Here is a 26023-nt window from a genome sequence, read left to right on the forward strand (position 1 = left end):
TGGTTGTATAGTCTTAATTTGAACTTTTACCTACAGGTAAGTCCATAATAAGGCTTACCTGTAGGTAAAAAAAAATCTCTTAAACCTGTAAGGATTAGGAGATATTCCCCTCGCAATGAGCCGCTGACTGCAGCGGTGCATGCGCACAGGGAATTCTCGGCTGGAAGCCCAGCAGACGCCGTACCCTGACAGAAAGAAATTACCCATACTAGCTCATTATGCCTTTTGCCTTGCAGGTGTGAAAACCCCCCCCCCCCCCCAAAAAAAAACATGTCAGCGGGTTTACTACCCCTTTAAAGAGGAGCTGCACCTAAAAAAATAAATAAAAAAAGCCAGCAGCTACTAATATTGCAGCTGCTGACTTTTAATAATATCACACTTACCTGTCCCAGGTTCCAGCGATGTCGGCGGCAGATGACGAGCGATCACTCGTCTCGCTGCAGCCACCGCCACCATCCTCTGTCAGGGAATCGGGAAGTGAAGCATGAGGGCTTCACTGCCCGGTTCCCTACTGCGCATGCGCGAGTGGCGCTGCGCGTCTCTTCTGGTCCCCCGCTGTGTCTCTGGGAACTGTGTGTTTCCCAGAACACAACGGGGGGCGGAGCGATGCGGGGGTCTGCGGCGGTCTGGCCGGAAGTGGGTGCAGTTACCTGGATTATTCAGGTAACTGCACCCCCCTCCCCCCTGAAAGGTGCCGATTGTGGCACCGGAGGGGGGGAGGGATAATACTAGCGGAACTTCCCCTTTAGGGTGAAGAACCGCTTTAAAACCTAGAGTGAGACCCTTGAGTACTCTCACTACATTGGAATCTTTGTGTATTCATATCTCAGAGCCTAAACATTTGTTATCTCTGATGTATAGACTAGTTCTTAGTGGCCAACATACCTAAGTCCCTTATTTTATTAGCGTGGGAGAGAGAGCTAAACCATATGTTTACTTCACTACAAATAAAAAAAACTGATCGAATCGACTCACTCCACCCCAATAAGTTCCTACATTCAAGAAATGTCTTATAAATTCTTGGTTAGATCAGAGATCTTCAAACTACGGCCCTCCAGCTGTTGTGGAACTACAAATCCCATGAGGCATTGTAAAACTCTGACATTCACAGACGTGACTAGGTATGATGGGAATTGTAGTTCCTGAACAACTAGAGGGCTGTAGTTTGTTACGGGTTAGATGGTATCAAACACCAGTCAGGTTGGCACAGGTGTATTTGATAGTAAATGATCACTGTTGGAGGGGTTGAGATCAGAGGGGTACATTCCTCCACTTATGGTGGGACTGCCCTAAATTGAGACCATTCTGGGAGGCGATTGCTCCGTGGATTAAAAGGATGACTTTGAGACCCATAGAATTCTCCCCGCTGCACTTCCTCTTTGATGGGATGCCCTCCTCTGCTAAGTTCCATAAAAAAAACATCAATCCACACTTGTTGAATGCAGCCAAATTGTTAAAGAGAAGTAAAGGCACTTAAAAAAAAAAATGCAACCTGCAAGGCAAAGGCATAATGAGCTAGTATGCATAGCATACTAGCTCATTATGAATAACTTACCTGAGAAGGAAGCCCCCGAAGCGGTTCTCCGTCTTCATGTTTGCCGCTGCCATAGATCCCGGAGTGACATCCAGGTCTTGCTGCTCCAGCGCTGTGATTCGCTGGAGCTGCGATGACGTCATTCCCGCGCATGCGCACAGGGGCCGACACAAGCGGCATATCGCCGCGATATGCGGCCTGCCCAGTGCGCCTGCGCGCCGCTGTCTACGGTGGCTGTCTTTTTGTAAATATCTCCTAAACCTTATAGGTTTAGGAAATATTTCTTGGACCTACAGGTAAGCCTTAATCTAGGCTTACCTGTAGGTCAAAGTGGTTTGTAAGGGTTTACAATCACTTTAATACCTAGGTTGTGGAAAAAAGGCTACATGTCCTTTCATAGTTACATAGTAGGTGAGGTCGAAAAAAGTCCATCAAGTCCAACCTATGTGTGTGATTTTATATATATACACATTATATATATATATATATATATATATATATATATATACACACACACACACACACACACACACACACACACAGTATCTCACAAAAGTGAGTACACCCCTCATATTTTTGTAAATATTATATTCTACCTTTTCATGTGACAACACTGAAGAAATGACACTTGTCTACAACGTAAAGTAGTGAGTGTACAGCTTGTATAACAGTGTACATTTTCTGTCCCCTTAAAATAACTCAACACACAGCCATTAATGTCTAAACCGCTGTCAACAAAAGTGAGTACACCCCTAAGTGAAAAATGTACAAATTGGGCCCAAAGTGTCAATATTTTGTGTGGCCGCCATTAATTTCCAGCACTGCCTTAAAGGGGTTTGTAAGGCCCCTTTCACACGGGCGGCTGTTCTGCCGCTGTTAAAAGCATGTTTTGTTATTCTGAAATTCAGAGACTCCTGGCACAGCGTTCACTTGCAGTTGTACATTGCGATTAGCTGCGTTTGGAAAATTTTTGCCATTTGTGATGAGCTTCCTATTGTTTTTCTTTCCTTGTTGCCGCTGCTATCTGCAGGAGAAATAGTACACTGCGATTACCTGCAGTTATGTGCAGATAGCTGCAGTAAATCGTTCCTGGACGCAGTCAACTTTATTTTTTCTATCTGCACAAAACTGCATGTAACAAAACCATCACTAAACGCAGTGTGTGAATGGGGCCATAGGAAAGCATTTAGCTGCGGTAGATATCATCTGTCCGCTGCTAAAAGCACAATTCTATCCGCCCGTGTGAAAGGGGCCTAAAGCTTCGTGTTTTTTTCACCTTAATGCATTCTATGCATTAAGGTGAAAAAACACTTTGCACTCTCCGGCCCCCCCGAGCCCATGTTTTACTTCCTTGAGTCCCAAATCTTCCTGGGCATGATCCCACATTGCTTTCCCCCAGCTCTTCATTAGCTGATTGCTAGCAGCGCAGCCATTGGCTCCCGCTGCTGTCAATAAAATCAATGATGTGGTGTGCCAGGGGCGGGGCCAAGTAATACACTCGGCGGCTATGGTCACCGAGTGTATCACGTGGGAGAGTGCCCGCAAGCTAATCTTCTAGGGAGCGCGCTTCCCAGAAGGGGGTTAGCTCTTGTGGGGAGGAGCAGAGACAGCCGCCGAGGGACCCCAGAAGACAAGGATCGGGGTCACTCTGTGCAAAACAAACTGCACAGGGGAGGCAAGTATGATATGTTTGTTATTTTTTTTTTATTTTTTTTTTTAATTAAACCTTTACAACCCCTTTAACCCTCTTGGGCATGGAGTTCACCAGAGCTTCACTGGAGTCCTCTTCCACTCCTCCGTGATGACATCATGGAGCTGGTGGATGTTGGAGACCTTGTGCTCCTCCACCTTCCGTATGAGGATGCCCCAAAAAATGCTCAATAGGGTTTAGGTCTGGAGACATGCTTGGCCAGTCCATCACCTTTACCCTCAGCTTCTTTTGCAAGGCAGTGGTCATCTTGGAGGTGTGTTTGGGGTCGTTATGTTGGAATACTGCCCTGTGGCCCAGTCTCTGAAGGGAGGGGATCAAGTTCAGCCTAAGTAAGTCACAGTACATGCTGGCATTTATGGTTCCCTCAATAAACTGTAGCATGCTTGACTGTAGACAAGACACACTTGTCTTTGTGCTCCTCACCTGGTTGCTCCCACACACTTGACACCATTTGAACCAAATAAGTTTATCTTGGTCTCATCAGACCACAGGACATGGTTCCAGTAATCCATGTCCTTAGTCTGCTTGTCTTCAGCAAACTGTTTGCAGGCTTTCTTGTGCATCATCTTTAGCAGAGGCTTCCTTCTGGGACGACAGCCATGCAGACCAATTTGATGCAGTGTGCGGCGTATGATCTGAGCACTGACAGGCTCACCCTCCACCCCTTTAACCTCTGCAGCAATGCTGGCAGCACTCATATGTCTATTTCCCAAAGACAACCTCTGGATATGACACTGAGCACTTGCACTCAAATTTTTTGGTTGACCATGGCGAAGCCTATTCTGAGTGGAACCTGTCCTGTTAAACTGCTGTATGGTCTTGGCCACCGTGCTGCAGCTCAGTTTCAGGGTCTTGTTGTAGCCTAGGCCATCTTTATGTAAAGCAACAATTATTTTTTTCATCCTCAGAGAGTTCTTTGCCATAAGGTGCCATGTTGAACTTCCAGTGACCAGTATGAGAGAGTGAGAGCGATATCAAATTTAACACACCTGCTCCCCATTCACATCTGAGAACTTGTAACACGAACAATCCACATGACACGAGGAGGGAAAATGGCTAATTATGCCCAATTTGGAAATTTCCACTTAGAGTTGTACTTACTTTTGTTGCCAGCGGTTTAGACATTAATGGCTGTGTGTTGAGTTATTTTGAGGGGACAGAAAATTTACACTGTTATACAAGCTGTACACTCTCTACTTTACATTGTAGACAAGTGTAATTTCTTCAGTGTTGAAAAGGTATAATAAAATAGTTACAAAAATGTGAGGGGTGTACTCACTTTTGTGAGAGATAGATAGATATATATATATATTTTTTATACACTTTATAGATACTGTACACAAATCACTATTGATCACTGCACTGGGGGATTCCCCCCCCCCCCTGGATTTTTTTTTGGGGGGGGAGGGGGGGAGTTGAGAAGAGCGTAAATAATATAACGTTTATTGATGATATTGGTAATTTGACAAATTTTGTGGAGAATGTTTAGAATGTTTGTGATTAATGGGATGTGAGATTATAAATTACTTATAGTTTAGAGATTTAAGCACTAACATATAGACCACTTTGGAGTTTGTTTAAAGGGGAAAGGGTGAGTGGGTGGGTGGGGGGAGGGTTTTCGTTTTTTTGATGGTTTGATGATAAGCCATATCATATGTAGAGATATTATGGGAGAATATAAAGTTGAGGCAAAGAGACTGGTTAAGGAGATGTTGGGGGTTTATTTGGCGTTAGTCTAATCCTTGTATAATATAAAAGAAGGAATATGGTTTTACAAGGTAACTGTAATTGGAAGAATAGAATATTGGACGGGCCTTTCCCTTCCTTTTTTTGTTTTGTTTGTTTTTGTAGATGTTTTGGGGTTTAGGGGAAAATACCCCGAGATAGGCATACAAACAGGATATAATGTGTAAACTAATGTTTTTTAACGGTGGATATGAGTTATGGTCTTTTTTAATTGACTTGTTTTGTTATGTTAAATCTCAATAAAACTTTGATTAATAAAAATAAATAAAAAAAAAAAACACTTCCAGGTATCAATTGCTCCTCGTCGAGATCACAGCACTCCCCCCGATGACGCTTTCATACGTTTTTTTTTTTCCAATCTCCAGAATGACGGAGCCATCTTTGTTCAGCCATATTCATTTTTTTCCATCTACTGCCTGGACTTAAACGCTGACCCTGAGATGACGTCTTCATGTAAATATTGGTGGCTGTGTTCAAAAATGTCTAAAGCCATACCATAGACGGTGCAATTTTTTTTTTTTTTCTACAAACACAGGTTGCAGGAAAGAAAACTGCTTGATTCACTGACTGCACTGGGGGAATCCCTCGGGCGGCGCTATTGTTTTCTCCCGGCAGGATGACAAGGGGTTTGTCTATGGCCGGCTTAACGCAGATCAGCCCACGCTGCAGCCTCTCACTTGCTGCAAACTCAGATTGCTGCAGTCTAATCACTGGAAGAGAGGTGACTGAGGAAATGCTTCCTCCTGCGTGCAGCTGACTGGTGGCATCTGACAGCCAATGACGGCTCTTTAATGGTAAAATGTGCATTTTTTTTGGGGGGGGGGGGGGGTGGCACTTTAGCTGCATAGAAGTTACTGGAAGATTTACGTTACCATAAAGCAACTTTTGCAAACACGTTTTATCCATAGATTTCTGAAAAGACTCATCAAAAAAAAAAAAAAAGGGAGCCCCCCTTTGCCCCTCCCGTATAATAATTTAAGCTACAGTGTAATTTGGACAGAGGGTTAGCCTGGCCTGGAAAGAGAGGCAGGTTCTGTGTACATGTGTCAGGCCTCAGCTGGCTCAGGACACAAATCATAAAACGTCCCCCTCCCCACCCTCCCAAACAGGTGCACATGTGCCTGGAAGGAAACTTTGCTTTCACGCATCAGCCGTGCTTTATAGCGCCTGTCAGGATCATTATCCTGTGCGAGAAGGAAACGTGCAAGTGTTTTGGCTCACGGTGACATTAGAGCCATCAATCACAGGCTCCTAATCGTAGGGATTACACAGCCAGCTAATGCTCTTCCCATCCTTCCCTGATCAACGTCATCCCTGCAAACCTGTCACTGAAGACTCATATCCAGTGACAAGGAAAAGGTGGACCTCCAGAAATTAGGACCTCTCCGATTTACAGAGGTCAACGAGAGGAGGTGACCTTCAACCCAACATCATCTGAGAACCTCAACATCTTCTTTTTTTATGGGAAAATACATTAAAAAGCAATATTATCAATTTTTATGGAGGTGGGTCAATAGCTGCTGACTGAAAACAATATTTTTTTTCAAGTGCTTAAAGACCTCTAGCAAAACACTGGCCCGACCTGTATGTGTATGGACAGACCAAGGAATATTTCTATGTCTATAGCCAGACCTCAAAAAGGCACAAAGTCCCACAAGAACCCTCCAAAATCTTGTGGAAACTCTTTGTAGGAAAGGTAGAAGCTGTTACAGTTGCAGAGGGAGAGTGTGGAGGGCAAATCAATACTGATGCCAATAGTCTTGGAATAGAATGTCCAACAAACTTCTGGCCATGTAGTGTATGTAGGCATTTTCTGCTCAGGTCTGAAGTCTACAGTCAGATTTGTCAGGTGCCACTTTACTGACCAGTGTGTCCAGAGAGGTGCCAACCAACCTAGACACATTGGTAGGTCTAGTCTGCAGCCAGATTAGACAAATGCCAGGTAACTGACCAATGTGTCTAGATTAGTCCCAGCCATTCTTGGACACACTGGTAGGGCTATTCTACAGCCAGATTAGTCATATTCCAGACAACCAGCCATCCTAGACACACAGGTAAATTACCGCCCGATTAGTCAGATGCAAGGTAACCTACCAATGTGTCTAGATTGGTGCCAGCCATTCTAGACACACTGGTGAGTCTAATCTACTGCCAGCATAGTCAATCAAAGACAACCAGCCACTGTAGACACACTAGTAAATCTAAACTACCGCCAGATTAGTCAATTGCCAGTTGACCTACCAATGTGTGTAGATTGGTGCCAGCCATTAGACAAACTGGCTAGTTTACAGACAGATTAGTCAGATGCCAGACAACCAGCCACCCTAGACACATTGGTGGGTCTAGTCTACAGCCAGATTAGTCACATGCCAGTTAACTCACCAATGTGTCTACATTGGTGCCAGCCATTCTAGGCACATTGGTAGGTCTAGTTTGCAGCCAGATTAGTCAGACGGCAGTTAACCTACCAGTGTGTGTGGATTGGTGCCAGCCATTCCAGACACACTGGTAGATCTAGTCTACAGACAGATGCGTAAGTGCCATACAACCAGCCACCCTAGACACACTGGTAAGTCTAGTCTACTATTAGATTAGTCAAATGCCAGTTAACCTACCAGTGTGTTTAGATTGGTGCCAGCCATTCTAGACACACTATTAAATCTAGTTTACAGCCAAATTAGTCAGGTGCCAGACAACCAGCCACCATTGGTTTGTCTAGTCTTCCCCCAGATAAGTCAGATGCCAGTTAGGGTGGTAGGAGGAAGCCCTTACAAACACAGGAAGCGTAAACAAACTACATGCAGACAGTGCTAACCAGTGTACAGTGGGGATCGAAAGTTTGGGCACCCCAAGTAAAAATGTGTATTAACCACTTCAGCTCCGGACCAATAAACACCTTAAGGACCAGAGGTCTTTTTGCAATTTCGCACTGCGCTGCTTTAACTGGTAATTGCGCGGTCATGCAATATTGCACCCAAACGAAATTTGCGTCCTTTTCTTCCCACAAATAGAGCTTTCTTTTGATGGTATTTGATTGCCTCTGCGATTTTTTTTTTTTGCGATATAAATGGAAAAAGAGCGAAAATTTTGAAAAAAAAAGATATTTTCTTCTTTTTGTTATAAGAAAAATCGAATAAACTAAATTTTAGTCATACATTGAGGGCAAAATTTATTCAGCCACATGTCTTTAGTAAAAAAAATGTCAATAAGCGTATATTTTTTGGTTTGCGCAAAAGTTATAGCGTCTACAAACTAGAGTACATTTTCTGGAATTTACACAGCTTTTAATTTATGACTGCCGATCTCATTTCTTGAGGTGCTAAAATGGCAGGGCAGTACAAATCCCCCCCAAATGACCCCATTTTGGAAAGTAGACACCCCAAGGAAATTGCTGATGGGTATGTTGAGCCCATTGAATATTTATTTTTTTTGTCCTAAGGGATTGAATAATGACAAAAAAAAAAAAAAAAAATTTTTTTACAAAAAGTTGTCACTAAATGATATATTGCTCACACATGCCATGGTTATATGTGAAATGACACCCCAAAATACATTCTGCTGCTTCTCCCGAGTACGGGGATACCACATGTGTGGGACTTTTTGGGAGTCTAGTCGCGCACGGCACCCCGAAAACCAATCACCACCTTCAGGATTTCTAAGGGTGCAAATTTTTGATTTAACTCCTCACTACCTATCACAGTTTCGAAGGCCATAAAATGCCAAAATAGCACAAAACCCCCCCAAATGACCCCATTTTGGAAAGTAGACACCCCAAGCTATTTACTGAGAGGCATGTTGAGTCCATGGAATATTTTATATTTTGCCAAAAGTTGCGGGAATATTACAAACTTTTTTTTTTTTTGCACAAAGTTGTCACTAAATGATATATTGCTCACACATGCTATGGGCAGAAGTCAAATTACACCCCAAAATAAATTCTGCTGCTTCTCCCGAGTACGGGGATACCACATGTGGGGGACTTTTTGGGAGCCTAGTTAACTAGCTACCTAGCGACACTAGCGACACTGATGCAGCGTTCAGAAAAATTATCGCTTAGTGACACTGGCAAAAGGGGGTGAAAGGGTTAACTAGCGGAAATCAGGGGGTTAAAACCATTATTGGGTAGTATATCGGGGTACCTAGCGCTATAAAAACCTGGCGGTGAACCTAAAAAAATAACTAGCTACCTAGCGACTGTAGCGACACTAATGCAGCGATCAGAAAAACGATCGCTTAGTGACACTGGCAAAAGGGGGTGAAAGGGTTAACTAGCGGCAATCAGGGGGTTAAAACCATTATTGGGTAGTATATCGGGGTACCTAGCGATATAAAAACCTGGCGGTGAACCTAAAAAAATAACTAGCTACCTAGCGACACATGCAGCGATCAGAAAAATGATCGCTTAGTGACACTGGCAAAAGGGGGTGAAAGGGTTAACTAGCGGCAATCAGGGGGTTAAAAACATTATTGGGTAGTATATCGGGGTACCTAGCGCTATAAAAACCTGGCGGTGAACCTAAAAAAATAACTAGCTACCTAGCGACTGTAGCGACACTAATGCAGCGATCAGAAAAACGATCGCTTAGTGACACTGGCAAAAGGGGGTGAAAGGGTTAACTAGCGGCAATCAGGGGGTTAAAAACATTATTGGGTAGTATATCGGGGTACCTAGCGATATAAAAACCTGGCGGTGAACCTAAAAAAATAACTAGCTACCTAGCGACACTAGCGACACATGCAGCGATCAGAAAAATGATCGCTTAGTGACACTGGCAAAAGGGGGTGAAAGGGTTAACTCTAGGGGCAATCAGGGGGTTAAATCTTTATTGGGGGGTGATAGGGAGCTACCCTGGACCTAACACTAACTGTCCTGACAGTTTTTACTGTCACAACTGACACTGAATGCATTGATCAGTAAAGAAATGATCAATGCAATCAGTGACACTGTGACTGGGGGGGGAGGGGGGGCGGGGGGGGATCGGGGGGCGATCGGGGGGGGGATCGGGGGGGGTTTGTGTGCCTGTGTGTACCTACATGTCAGTGTAGTGTTCGTGCAGACTTACTTTTACTCTTCTCCTCGTAGTCCGGTCAAAAAGACCGCCCCGAGGAGAATGACATCACTTCCTCCTTCCTGTGTAAACAATACACAGGGGAGGAAGCTTCTCATTGGCCAGGAGCGATCCAGAGGGGGTGGCCGAAAACGAACGGCCATCCCCTCATCACGGAGCGCTCCTGGACCGAATTGGACCGCCGTAACCAGCGGGAGGGGGTCCGATGGGACCCCCCACCCGCTGGAAGGCAATCACGTAGATGTACGTGATTATGCCTGCCTGTGCCATTGTGCTGACGTACAATGGCAATACGGCGGTCCTCAAGTGGTTAATGTGCATAACGAAGCCAAGGAAAGATGGAAAAATCTCCAAATGGCATCAAATTACAGATTAGACATTCTTAGAATATGTTAAAAAAGTTAGATTTTATTTCCATCATTTACACTTTCAAAATTACAGAAAACAAAAAAATGGCGTCTGCAAAAGTTTGGGCACCCTGCAGAATTTATAGCATGCACTGCCCCCTTTGCAAAGCTGAGACCTGCCAGTGTCATGGATTGTTCTCAATCATCATCTGGGAAGACCAGGTGATGTCAATCTCAAAGGTTTTAAATGGCCAGACTCATCTGACCTTGCCCCAACAATCAGCACCATGGGTTCTTCTAAGCAGTTGTCTAGAAAACTGAAACTGAAAAGAGTTGACGCTCACAAAGCGTCAAAAACAGCTCGCAGGATTGTGAGAAAAGCAATTCAAAACCAACGTTTGACTGCACGATCCCTCCAGAAAGATCTGGCAGACACTGGAGTTGTGGTACACTATTCCACTATAAAGATATACTTGTACAAATATGGTCTTCATGGAAGAGTCATCGGAAGAAAACCTCTTCTACGTCCTCACCACAAAAATCAGCGTTTAAACTTTGCAAATGAACATATAGACAAGCCTGATGCATTTTGGAAACAAGTTCTGTGGACCGATGAGGTTAAAATATAACTTTTTGGCCGGAATGAGCAAAGGTACGTTTGGAGAAGAAAGGGCACAGAATTTAATGAAAAGAACCTCTGCCCAACTGTTAAGCATGGGGGTGGATCAATCATGCTTTGGGGTTGTATTGCAGCCAGTGGCACAGGGAACATTTCACGAGTAGAAGGAAAAATGGATTCAATAAAATTTCAGCAAATTTTGGATGGTAACTTGATGCCATCTGTGAAAAAGCTGAAGTTAAAGAGGAAGTAAACCCTGATGGGTTTACTTCCTCTTTTTTTCCCTGCAAAGGTAAAGCATAATGGACTACTATGCATAGTAGCTCATTATGTGTCACTTACCTGACACAGGAGCCAGCGAAGTCGCCGCTGTCCCCTGTAGTCCGCCGCATCCATGTTGCTTGTGGCGTCTCGCAGCTCCGACGAATCACAGCGGCGCAACCGCGATGACGTCACTCCCGCGCATGCGCACGGGAGTCGCGTCTCGCAGCTCCGCCGCTGCCACACGGCGAAGCCGCGATGACGTCACTCCCGACAAATTTGGCAAATCCATTCTTGGATTTGCCGCATTTAGTGCGCCTGCGCGCCGCTGTCTACGGCGCATGCGCCGTAGACAGCGGTGCCTATTTTCGGGCAAATATCTCCTAAACCATATAGGTTTAGGAGATATTGCTTGGACCTACAGGTAAGCCTTAATCTAGGCTTACCTATAGGTCCAAGTTGTTTGGAAGGGTTTACTTCCTCTTTAAAGAGAGGATGGCTTCTACAAATGGATAATGATCCTAAACACACCTCAAAATCCACGGGGGATTACATCAAGAGGTATAAACTGAAGGTTTTGCCATGGCCTTCACAATCTCCTGACCTCAACATTATTGAAAATCTATGGATAGACCTTAAAAGAGCAGTGCGTGACGGACAGCCCAGAAATCTCAAAGAACTGGAACACTTTTGTAAGGAAGAATGGGCAAAGATACCTCAAACAAGAATTGAAAGACTCTTGGCTGGCTACAAAAAGCGTTTACAAGCTGTGATACTTGCCAAAGGGGGCAGTACAAGATACTAACTCTGCAGGGTGCCCAAACTTTTGCAGATGCCATTTTTTTTGTTTTCTGTAATGTTGAAAGTGTAAATCATGGAAATGAAATCTAACTTTTTTTGACATATTATAAGAATGTCTAATCTGTAATTTGATGCCATTTGGAGATTTTTCCATCTTTCCTTGGCTTCGTTATGCACATTAATACACATTTTTACCTGGGGTGCCCAAACTTTCGATCCCCACTGTAAATGGGATTTAAGAGCACAGTAGTGAAAGACGAGAGTTCTAACCACCCTTTTGCCTTTTTTTTAATCCCCTGCACAGCAGCAAAAAGGCTAAAAGAGGAAGGGGCATACTTGAAGACATTCAGGTGAGTTCATAGACGTTGCTAAACCCCAACATTGGAGGAACATGCCCTAGGTCTTGTACCCAGTGCCTTGGGTCTGGCGAGAGTGTTAAAACATCTAGTCACTCCATCAGAGGGATTTGCTTAGTTCTATGAAGGCAGCGCAGAGCGGAGGGCTATCCAGCTTTTTTTTTTTTTTTTTTTTTATAGTTTTGGCCCAATACAACAAGCAGAGATCTGTGAGCCTGAAGGAAGTAGTGTGGAACCTGTACTGGTGAGTACACATTGCTCACACTAATCACCAATAAAAGGGGGTTACAGATTGTTGACCATCACAAGGGGGCACTATCTCAAAGGGGAACTTACCGCTGCCCTGAGGAGCACGGACTACTTCAATGCATTAGCAGAGCTGCTTTCGTCACTGTACCAGAGGTTGGCCTGCAATTTCCTAATCCTAGAAACACCACTGGGTGAGTTGAATGCACAAGTCCTGACAAGGAAGATGCTGATCAGGGGAGAGAGCAGAGTGAATAAATGGACGAGATCACAATTCTGTTGCTTCTCTTTCACTGTCCAATCACAGGATGGGGGGGGGGTTAACAAAATGCGTTACGAAACTGCAGTAGAGAAAAGTCAGGTCACCAGGCCGGCTGTGCATTCTGGCAGGGCCCTGTGTATCTTAGGACAAGGCAGAAAGAAATACAACACCTTTGGGAAATAGGAAGCTCCAATAAATGTATTTCAATTGTGTGTTTAGCTGCTTGTCTGGAGTTCAGCTTTAAGCTGAAGATCTCCATGTGGCAGAAGTTGGACCAGAGTGGGAAGTGTTAAGTCTTTTGTCGGGTGAAGGTTTTGGTAGATGGGCTGTCGGTCACGAATTGAAGGGGGAACTGGTGGCGTCTTTGTTCTGGAATAGGAGTTCTGTTTGTATTGCGATGGTGAGGCGGCCCTGCTTCTCTTTAATGCCAGATTTTACAACCTTTGCTTTTGCACCTAAAGAAAGCCTATAGGATTACACATCTGCTTGGCCTGATACCAGAGCAGCTCAGGGAGATAAGGCACCTCAGCAGAGCCAAAGAAAGCAGCCTGGGACAAACCCTCTGTATTCTACCATTTTATTATTTTATAGGGTAATCTTCTGTTATCTTGGAAAAACACGTACGTACAACATGTGGGATTAAAAGCCTCACACTATACCGTCTGATAAGGATTGCTTCAATGTTCAGCTAAGTGTGGACTCTGTCCTCATGCCAAGTGCTGGCACAATAGCTGGTCACATGACTGTTCAGGTTATAATTACTGTCCTTATGATAATAGCGGTGATTACCCAGAATCCTTAGGGCACACAGGCTCATAGCTTATGTTGGGCTCCCGGCATTGCTATGCTGACATTTACCAATCTCCAAGGTTTGGTAAAAAGTGAATTACTAAGCACTGCAACAGGCCACCTACAATTGGCAGCACGTTGTCTATTAAAAAAAAAAAGAGACCGAGCAACACATCTACTAATCTACAACAGACGGCAGGCTGGTAACAAGAGAGCATCTTAATTCCCCATCTACCAATCTGCAACTGACCTCAAGCCATATAACAAGAAAGAGTCCAAGAGACAAATCCACCAATCTATACTAACAGTGAGTTATACAGGAAGATAGAGACTGAGAGCTACATCTACCAGTCTATAATTGACTTCAGGTTAGGTGACAATTGAGAGACTGTGAGCTACTGTACATCTACCAATCTATAATTACAGTTAGTTATAAAGTAGGAAAGAGACTGAGAACTACATCTACCAATCTTTAACTAACCTCAGGCTATGTTACACGAAAGTGACTGAGAGCCACCTCTACCAATCTATACTGACAGTGAGTTGTATAGCAAGGGACAGACTGAAAGCCACTAATTCCAATCTATAATTGACTTAAGGCTATGTAACAAGAGATCGTGTGTGGGCTCCAGTGGACTTTTTCATCATAAAAGTCCGGCGGACTTAGACAGTAGTTTTGACTCAAAATTTGTCCGCCGGACTTGGCTTTCAGCAGACAATCCATTCGTCAGTGTGCTAGTCCGGCAGACTAAGAATGACGCATGCTCTGAAGCAAGTACAAGAAGGAAGCTATTGGCTACTGAACTTCATTTTTCTAGTCCCGCCGTACGTGCTGTATGTCATTGCGTTAGAAATCGCCGGACCTATCGGAGTGTCCGTGTTTGGCCAAGTCCGTTCGTTATAAAGTCCGGCGGATTGTTTGCCGGTCCAAATCCGCCAGGACAATTCGATCGTGTGTACGCAGCATGAGAGTTACTTCTACCAATCTATAATGGACTTCCGAATACGTAACAAGAGACAGACTGAGGCTCGGTTGACACTGCTGCAACTTATGGTGCGACTTTGCCAGGTGACTTCCAGGCGATTTGCCAGCAACTTTATGTGACTTGAGTACTACTTTGATGCGACTTTAGACATGACTTTCAGGGAATGCCCGAGTAATCTCCCTGTAATGTCGGATCCCAATCACATCAATATAGATGAGGATCTGACTTGGAGGTGACTTTCATCAAAGTCTATGGGCACAAGTTGGATAGAAGTCACCTTAAAGTAGTATAGGAACCTTTTCTAAAGTTGGAACGACTTCAGTAGTGCTAATTAAGATAGTTCTCATTGACTAACATGGGATTTTACATTAAAAAAGAAGGAGTTTTGTGGGACTTTAAAATGACGTGCATGACTCCATGCACCTCCATCCCTGTATCAAAGTTTCATAAGAGAGGGGAGGGGGAATTTATGGATTGTGAGGCACCGGACACAATTGTAAACTGAATAATGTTTAGTTTACTGAAAGACATGACATAACCCAAGACGTATAATACATAGAGCAGGCCGCCCCGGCCAAACTGAGCAATCAGGGGAGAAGGGTCTTATTCAGGGAGGTGACCAAAAACCCGATGGTCACTCTGACAGAGCTCCAGTGTTTCTCTGTGAAGAGAGAAGAACCTTCCAGAAGAACAACCATCTCTGCAGCAATCCACCAATCAGGCCTGTATGGTATAGTGGCCAGACGGAAGCCACTCCTCAGTAAAAGGGACACGACAGCCCACCTTGAGTTTGCCAAAGGGCACCTAAAGGATTCTCAGACCATGAGAAACAAAATTCTCTGGTCTTATGAAACAAACACCGGTAGTCTATGACTAGGTTGTCTTTAGGCGACTGAAGTACTCCATGCATTCAGCCCATTCACATCTATGGGCATGCAGCAGCTGCATGGACATTTGCATGGCTTTTGAAAATTAGCATGGTTGTTGGGTACCAGCTTTTCAGCATCACAGGTTTCAGCATACAAGTTTTCTTCACCAAAAATAACTGCGGCTGTTATACACTTTCCTACTCACACCTGAAAATGTGATCTTCATTTACTAGCTCCTAACTATCTCAGCCATAACCCTCTCAAGGCACACTTGGTCTTATATCTAAAGTTTGGTTGCGCAACATGAATTAATTTAGTGCAGCTTAATGTGACAAAAGTGGTTTAGTGGCTAGCATTTAAGCCTTCCAGCAATTGGGTCCTTAGCTCAAATCTATCTGCATGGAGTTTACATGTTCTCCTTGTGCTTGTGTGAATTTCCTCTGGGTACTTTCGTTTCCCGCCACATTCCAAAGAAAAGCTGATAGGTTAGTTGACACCTATCTAAATTGGCACTAGTATGTACATACAAGTTGGCTGAGTACACATTTTATCGCATTCTACATGTGATCCCAAAGTCCGAGCAATGGAAGGGTTGAGGAAAGACCTTTAAGTACCAAGACAGTTCTATGGAAAAGGCCCTCAAGTGTATCAGATATAGTGCCTAGAGAGCTGGCTCCCTAGAATTGCTAAGAGTTGAACATGACTGAGTGGATATATACTGTACATATATACAATGGGGGTTATTTACGAAAGACAAATCCACTTTGCACTGCAAGTGCACTTGGAAGTGCAGTCTCTATAAATCTAAGGGGTAGATCTGAAATGAGAGGAAGCTCTGCTGATTTTATCATCCAATCGTGTGCAAGCTAAAATGCATTTTTTTAATTTTCCTGGCATGTCCTCCTCGGTTCTACAGCGACTTTACCTCCAAGTGCACTTGCAGTTCAAAGTGGATTTTCCTTTAGTAAATAACCCCCAATGTGTATATTGGCTCCAGGAGCAGGAGGAGTTGTCCAATAATGGTTTGTAGCTCTACTACTATGTTTGCAACAACACAGCGCTGTGCAATGGGTGAAAAAGTGAAAAGGAGCAGTTGCAGAATAAACACTTTAAGTGCTATATCATTCACTACTGACTTTTCTCACACCTAAGGATAAGTTTGTCTGCAAAATGTTCAGTATTACCTGTCTTGTAATGGCAATAGCAATTCTCAGAGGCTTGTAACATGGCCAATGAATGGCCAATGATTCAATATATATGCAGTGTTTGCATTGATTTTTTTTTGTTAGTACTGATTTTCATTTGAAGGAGAGGTGCGGTAATAAAAAAATAAAAAAAACATACATACTTACCTACCTGTTGCAGCATTGGTCCAAGCTGCCGGCTCTAAGCCTGAGAACTGAGCAATTACATGACAGCTGATCCCTCAGTTCTCAGTCTGTTTTGAGCAGAGAGTGGTGACCATCAGTCACTGCTCTGTGTTTTGCCCCTCAAGTGGCTGGCTCTTAGTGTTGTGCTGAGAGGCTGAGCAAGCTTCTTGAAAGACATTATTTTCAGGATACAGAAGGAGGAAACTAAAGGGGAAGTAGTACGGGGAGTATGCTATAGGCCCCCTAAAAAGAGGGAGGAGACGACGGCGGACCTCCTATCACAATTTGGATTAGCGGCAAGAATCGGAATGTGTCATTACAATGGGGGATTTTAATTATCCAGACATAGACTGGGTGGAAGGAACCACGCATTCATCTAAGACTCGCCATTTCCTTAATGTCTTTCAAGACAATTTCATGGTTCAGACGGTAAATGCACCAACTAGAAACAAAGCGTTACTAGACCTACTGATTACCAACAATACAGACCTGATCACAGATGTGGAAATATGGGGCAATTTAGGAAACAGCGATCACATGTCAATTAGTTTTAGTATAAATCAAACAAATAGGAAACATAAGGGAATACAAAGACACTGAATTTCAAAAAAGCCAACTTCCCTAAACTACAGTCTTTGCTAGAGGATAATAATTGGGATAAAATCTTAGGAACAAAGAACACAGAGGAAAAATGGGTATGTTTTAGGAGCATATTAAATAAGGGCATTAGCCAGTGCATCCCAATGGGAAATAATTTTAAAAGAGCTAATAAAAGTTCTGGGTGGCTTAACGCCAATGTAAAAATGCATATAAAAGCAAAGGATGAAGGCCTTAAAAAAAAATACAAGGCTGAGGGATCATCATCAGAATTCCAACTTTACAAAGAATGCAACAAGAAATGTAAGGCCACGTACACACGCGGGGACTGTTCGCCCAACTTTGTCCGTCAAACAGTTTCAGCAAACAGTCCGCTCAAAATTAGCATGGACGGACATGGCCACACACGACGAACGAACAGTTTGCTGAAACCGTGCGCGATGACGTGAACGGCACGTACGACGGGACAAAAAATATGACGTCCTATACACTGCATTATAACTTTCGGCGTGTAAATCCTTTCTGAGCATGCGCGGAACTTAGTTTGACGAACAAGCCTACACACGAGGGGACTGTTCGCTGAAACAAAGTTTCAGCGGACAGTTTTTCGGAATTTCCGAAAAACCTTGTTCAGCGGACTGTTCGCTGAAACTGTCCGCTGAAAGCCCACACACGGGCGGACTGTCCGCCGAAACACTGTTCAGCGGACAAAGTTGGCCGAACAGTCCCCGCGTGTGTACGCGGCCTAAGGGTGCAATCAGTGCAGCCAAGATAGAACAAGAAAGGCACATAGCAGAGGAGAGTAAAAAAAAATCCCAAGAAATTCTTTAAGTACATAAATAAGTAAGAAGGGGCGGTCAGATCATATTGGTCCCATAAAGAATGGTGAATGGAATCTGGTTACTAAGGATGGAGAGATGGCAAAGATTTTGAATTTATTCTGCTCCTCGGTCTTCATTAGGAAATCGGGGGCCTTCAGCAAGCAAAACATGACATGTCACAGGAAGCACCCTCATGGCTAACAGAGGATAGAGTTAGAATTAGACTTGAAAACCGTAACATTAATAAGTCACCAGGACCAGACAGCTTGTACCCAAGGGTCCTTAAGGAACTCAGTCAAGTAATTGCCAGACCATTGTTCCTAATTTTTACGAACAGTCTACTGACTGGAATAGTACCAGCTGATTGGAGAAAAGCCAATGTAGCACCAATATTTAAAAAAGGGCCAAGATACATCCCTGGGAATTAGAGACCAGTTAGCCCAACATCAATTGTATGCAAGCTCTTGAAGGGGATGATAAGGAACTATATACAAGATTTTAGTAATGACAACAATATCATTAGCAGTAATCTATTAACCTGCTATGAGGAGGTGAGCTGCCATCTAAATAAAGGAAGGCCCGTAGACATGGTGTGTCTGAATTTTGCGAAAGCATTTGATACAGTTCCCCATAAACGTTTACTGTACAAAGTAAGGTCCGTTGACATGCACCATAGGGCGAGTACATGGGTTGAAAACTGGCTACAAGGTCGAAGTTCAGAGGATGGTGATAAATGTGGAATGCTCGGAATGGTCCGAGCTGGAAAGTAGGGTCCCCCAGGGTTCTGTCCTGGGACTAGTCCTATTTAATTAATCATAAATGACCTGGAGGATGGGATAAACATCTCAATCTCTGTATTTGCGGGTGATGATACTAAGCTAAGCAGGGCAATAACTTCTCTGCAGGATGTGGAAACCTTGCAAGAAGATCTGAACAAATTAATGGGGTGGGCAACTACATGGAAATGAGGTTTAATCTAGAAAAATGTAAAATAATGCATTTGGGTGGCAAAAATAAGAATGCAAATCTACTCACTGAGGGGAGAACCTCTGGGGGAATCTAGGATGGAAAAGGACTTGGGGCCCTTTAGGGGGTTTGTCTGGGGTTTTTTTTTTTTTTTTTTGGTGGTTTGGTGTGTTTTTTGTCTCTTTTCCCTTTTTTTTTTTTTTTTTTTGTTTTGTAGAAGGGAGTGGGGATGGAAGGAGAGGAATCCCCACCTTACACAAACCACAAATTGGAATTAAGAAAAAGCGTCACGAGGGGGGGGTAATAAATATGGGTAAGATAAAATCACAAAAGGATAATTTTAAACACATGAAGAGAGGGGGAGGGGGTGTGCTTTAATTTATTTATTTATTTATTTTATTTTTTTCTCCCTCTCTCTCTCTTCTTCTTCTTCTTCCCTCTTGGGATATTTAAGATCGATCCGGTCGGGCACCCAATGTGTACTTTTTTTTGACTGTTTGTTTTTATGTGAATGTTGAAAACTCTGAAATAACATGAATGTTAGTCAAAGTGATTTTTAAAAGTATGTATAAGGAATATTTTGTACTGTTCTTTTTGTAAATGTGGAAAACGAAATAAACAATATTTAAACACGAAAAGGACGGAAAGCTGCTGCAAGCAAAGCAAACAGAATATTGGCATGCATTAAAAAGGGGATTAACTCCAGAGATAAAATGATAATTATCCCACTCTACTCTGACTCTGGTCCGGCCACACCTGGAGTATGCTGTCCAGTTCTGGGCACCAGCCCTCATGAAGCATGTGCTGGAACTGGAGAGAATCAAGAGAAGGGCAACAAAACTAATAAATGGACTGGAGGACAAGTTATGAGGAAAGGTTACAAGCACTGATATTGTTCTCTCTGGAGAAGAGACGCTTGAGAGGGGATATGATCAATACCATACTGGTGACCCCACAATAGGGATAAAGCTTTTCCGTGAAAGAGAATGTAAGATATGTAGCCATTCACTAAAATTAGAATAAAAGCAGTTAAACCTTAAACTGCGTAGAGGGTTCTTTACTGTAAGAGTGGTTAGGATGTGGAATTCCCTTCCACAGGTAGTGGTTTCAGCAGGGAGCATTGATAATTAAAAAAAAACTACTAGATAGGCACCTAAACAAAACATACAGGGTTATACAATGTAATACTGACATTAAATCACACACATAGATTGGACTTGATGGTGTCTATTTTCAGCCTCGCCTGCTATATAACTATGTAAGGTCTGGAGCACTCTGTGACATCTGTGTGGCTAAAGCCCGCTGTTGGCTGATTTCTGGTCACAGGAGAGAAGAAGTAAGGGCACTTCTGTGACCCACATGAGGATTATGGCCATAAGAGCTTTGGCCATGCTTGTCTTTTAAAGCAGAACTAAACCCCCAATCCTTTCCAGCCAAGGAAGCTGCCATCTTTGTCTCTGCTTGATCTGCAGTTGCCATGGTGCTGAACATGTGATCAAATATGACACCAGCCATTTATTGACTTGACAGATGGGTTAAGAGAACAAGCACCCATGACAGTTTTTAATCACAGCATGCCTTGAATGTAACTGCTTTGAGAAATGATTACAGTGATGGGTTTAGTTCCACAAGCGGAACTAAACCCTCCTATCTTGTCTTAGCCCCTGTCTGATCTTCAACTGCCATACTGCTGCACATGTGATTGGTTATTACACCAGCCATTTGATGGTTTGACAGTTTGGTTGAGAGTATCAGCAAATGTGACAGTGACATTCCCGTAGCATCCTGAGAATGTTACTTTTAAGTCGTTTGGTTTAGTTCCGCTTTGAGAGGAGGTGCTGTTACCAAGGACATTGAACAGAAGGGGCAGAGAACACAGTTATGGAAATGATAACCTTTCCCGGGCTTGAGCCTGTATTATTCCTGGTCTCTATTAGAGGGCCGTACCCAGAACAAAATTAGCGTTATCGAGGAAGTCTTGTCACACTGTGATTTTCCACCCAAAAGGGTAGGTGTGGTAGAGCACATACAAACACTTACCGCCCCAAGCATGATGCGGAAGATGAGCCAGCGAAATGCCCAGATGACGATGCCAGATGGGGGTGTTTGTTCCGGCACTCGTGACAAAGTCCAGACAGGGCACAGAAAGATTCCCAGAAATCCTGTTTCCAAAAGCTGTGACTCCCATCCTAAAGAAAAAGAGACAAGATTGTACACATAACTTTGTTCTGAAAAGAAAGCCTACATTTATAGGTGAGAACATAAGACAAGCCAGGTGTGGACAGTTCTAAACGTATTCCATAGAAATGGAGGAGTAGGATGTAAAGTGCTTCCTACACCTATCCTAATAAGTTTCACTTAATCCTAATAATTATCACATCAAACCTGGTCAAATGCCAATTGCTCCAATACAACGGCAGCCATTGTAAATGGAGGAAGCTCTTATCTGGCCTCCTGATGAAAGATCATACACCGGATAAGACTGGAGATCAAAGAACAGTTCCTGTTGGACTGGTTTATTTGTCAAAACCCAACAGTGAACTTTTCTAATTTGCTCCCTTGTGTTCTGTTAAAAAGGTTCTAAAAGCTCAAGGTTTTTAACCTTCATGTATTCTATGAATGAAGGTAAAAAAAATCTTCTAAGTGCAGCAGCCCCCCCCAATACTTACGCGATCCAGAGATGTGCACGAGAGCCTCAGCTCTCCGGGACTCTCCCTCCTCATTGGCTGAGACAGCAATTGAAGCTGTCAATCCCAGCAAGTGAGCCAATGAGCAGAGAAAGGGGTGGGGCCGAGCCGCGGCTGTGTGTGTAAACAGACACGCAGAGCAGCGGCTCGAGAGCGAGCCTGCTATGGTGGCCCCATGGCAAGTCGCTTGCTGTGGGGGCACTTGCCAGCAGGGAGGGTCCAGGAGAGCTGGCGGTGGGGGACCTGAGAAGAGGAGGATCAGGACTGTTCTATGCAAAACCATTACACAGAGCAGGAAAGTATAACAAGTTTTTTTTTTTTTAAATGCCTTTTATATCACTTTAAATACAATTGAAAGAGTTTGCTATTAGACATGTGCAAACTGGAATTTTTTGTTTTGTTTCATTTTGAATTCATCCATTCATTGAAGAATTACTTGAAAAGAGCCTGTTGGACTGTGATTGGCTCCTGTGGACAATACAGATACTTTTTGCTTTAGTTTATACACAAAGGTTCATATTTATATGTGGCCATGAGATGCACATAATCTCCAGCTCTGTACAACGTATGACACTGTCCTTGTTTAGGCATGGCCAGCCTTGTAAGTTATAATAGGTTGCCAGTATGCAAAGGAACCATTTGCATGTTAGATTCCAGGCAAGTTGATAAGAAACATAACTACTTTGAAAGGCAAAACAAACCGCTGTGTAACTGTGACCTGAAGGCATAGCTGTCACCTGGAGCTCAGCTGCTGATAAACCTTTAAACTAAAATTTAAAGGGGAAGAACTGGTCAACCATATATCTTATTACTGAACTCCAAGCAGAAATACACTAGATCAGTGATGGCGAACGTTGGCACCCCAGATGTTTTGGAACTACATTTCCCATGATGCTCCACTACACTGCAGAGTGCATGAGCATCATGGGAAATGTAGTTCCAAAACATCTGGGGTGCCAAGGTTCACCATCACCGCACTAGATGGTCAACCACCAAAAATATTTGACTTCAGCTCCATTAAAACATGGTTTGACCAGCTTACAATGGAGGCGCTAGGGAGGGGCCTGACCTCCACCTTCCTAAACACCTCTGTGGTGAATTAGAATGCGAATTGCAAGCAAGGTCTTCTCATCCAACATTAGTACCTGACCTCACAAATGCTATTTTGGCTAAATTATTACAAATTGCCAGAACAACCATTCAAAATCTTTTGGAAGGTCTTCACAAAAGAACAGAGGAGGTTACAGCCGCCAAGAGGGGTCCCCATTTTAATGTCTATGGTTTTGGAATGGGTTGTCCAGGAGCTCATATAGATGTGATGGTCAGGTGCCCACAAACCTTTTTGATGGTAATGGGTCTCCAACCCTTTGGCCATATAGTGTACATTATTGTGGACTGTGTTACCTGCCAATGATTTCAAATTCTGCTCATCCTGTCATTGTCCTGCTAAACAGTGCAACAAAGTCCAGAATGAACCTCCTTGCAGACTACATTATAGTTAAGGCTACTTTTACACTGAGATGCATTACAGGCGTTTTACCGCGAAAAATAGCGCCTGTAAAGCACCTCTCCTGTCACTCCAGTGTGAAACCCCAGTGCTTTCACACTGGATTGGTATGCTTTCAGGACATTAAAAGAAGTCCTGCAAGCACCATCTTTGAGGCGGTTTAGGAGCGGTGTATACACTGCTCCTAAAACGCCCCTGCCCATTGAAATGAATGTACATCCTATGGGCCTGCGGCAGCAGCGCTTTGCGGGCACTATTGACCCCTTCTTTGGCCGCTAGTGGGGGTTAAAAGCACCACTAAACCTAGCGGCGCTTGCACGCTGCACACACATAGAGACATACATACCGACACATGTGCACACACACACGTACATACAGACAGACATACATACAGACACATGCATACACATACTTACAGACACATACAGACATACATACAGACACATGCGCACACACACACATACATACATACAGACACACATGTACACACATACAGATATACAGACACATGTGCACACACACACATACATACAGACAGACAGACATATATACAGACACGTGCACACACACATACATACAGACAGACATAAATGCACACACATACATACAGACATACATATAGACACATGTGCACACAGACACATGTGCACACACACACATACACATGTGCACACACACACAGACACATGTGCACACACACACAGACACATGTGCACACACACACAGACACATGTGCACACACACATACAGACACATGTGCACACACACATACAGACACATGTGCACACACACATACAGACACATGTGCACACACACATACATACAGACACATGCGCACACACATACATACAGACACATGCGCGCACACACACATACAGACACATGCGCGCACACACACATACAGACACATGCGCGCACACACACATACAGACACATGTGCACACACACATAGACACATGTGCACACACACACAGACACATGTGCACACACACATACAGACACATGTGCGCACACACACACATACAGACACATGTGCGCACACACACACATACAGACACATGCGCGCACACACACACATACAGACACATGCGCGCACACACACACATACAGACACATGCGCGCACACACACATACAGACACATGCGCGCACACACACATACAGACACATGCGCGCACACACACATACAGACACATGCGCGCACACACACATACAGACACATGCGCGCACACACACATACAGACACATGCGCGCACACACACATACAGACACATGCGCACACACACACACACACACACACACACAGACACATGCGCGCACACACACACACACATACACATGTGCGCACACACACACACACACACACACACACACACACATGTGCGCACACACACACACATACAGACACATGTGCGCACACACACACAGACACATGTGCGCAGACACATGTGCGCACACACACACACATACAGACACATGTGCGCACACACACACACATACAGACACATGTGCGCACACACACACACATACAGACACATGTGCACACACACACACATACAGACACATGTGCACACACACACACACACATACAGACACATGTGCACACACACACACATACAGACACATGTGCACACACACACACATACAGACACATGTGCACACACACACATACAGACACATGTGCACACACACACATACAGACACATGTGCACACACACAAACAGACTAATCTGCACACACACACACAGACACATGTGCACACACACACAAACAGACACATCTGCACACACACACAAACAGACACATCTGCACACACACACAAACAGACACATCTGCACACACACACACACACATACAGACACATGCATACATACACACACACACATGAATAAAGCCCTTTTTAACACTAATCTAGCTTGTAGCATAGTACAGTACCTTTCAAGCTTCCTCATTCAGCCGGGTACTGCACTGTAGGGGGAAGTAGAGAGCACAGCACACTCCTCTGCACTTTACTTTCACTTTTGAAGCTCACAGAGCTTCTGACAGTGCTGGGGATCGGGCTCATCTGACAGCCCTGATCCCGCAGCATAATAATATGAGAAAGACCAGATGGGCCGTTCAAAACTGGACCTTGGCCGCAATTGGCCCGCGGGCCGGACTTTGGACATGCCTGCCCTAGGGAATAAAATGGCGGTCATTGCAACTTTTTATCTCGCACAGTATTTGCGCAATAATTTTTCAAACGCCTTTTTTGGGGAAAAGAAACGGTTTTATGAATTCAAAAATAACAAAACAGTAAAGTTAGCCCAATTTTTTTGTATAATGTGAAAGATGATGTTATGCCGAGTAAATAGATACCCAACATATCACGTTTTAAAATTGCGCCAAACTTCGGTACTTAAAAATCTCCATAGGCGACGCAGGTTACCAGTTTAGAAGTACAGAGGAGGTCTAGGGCTAGAATTGTTGCACACGTTCTAA

General features: G+C 43.9%; 1 protein-coding gene across 1 annotated transcript in view; it reads right to left on the bottom strand.

Moving 5' to 3' along the window:
• LMF1 (lipase maturation factor 1) overlaps positions 1–26023 on the bottom strand; it is a 551994-nt gene that overhangs the window by 389992 nt on the left and 135979 nt on the right. The window contains exon 4 of the mRNA XM_077449405.1: positions 21391–21539. Within this exon, the coding sequence (XP_077305531.1) occupies positions 21391–21539 (149 nt within the window). The remainder of the gene's footprint in view (positions 1–21390; positions 21540–26023) is intronic.

Source organism: Lithobates pipiens, unplaced genomic scaffold, assembly GCF_037356315.1.
Source record: "Lithobates pipiens isolate NorthernLeopardFrog02 unplaced genomic scaffold, aLitPip1_a1.2 Scaffold_22, whole genome shotgun sequence".
Classification (NCBI taxonomy): Eukaryota; Metazoa; Chordata; class Amphibia; order Anura; family Ranidae; genus Lithobates; species Lithobates pipiens.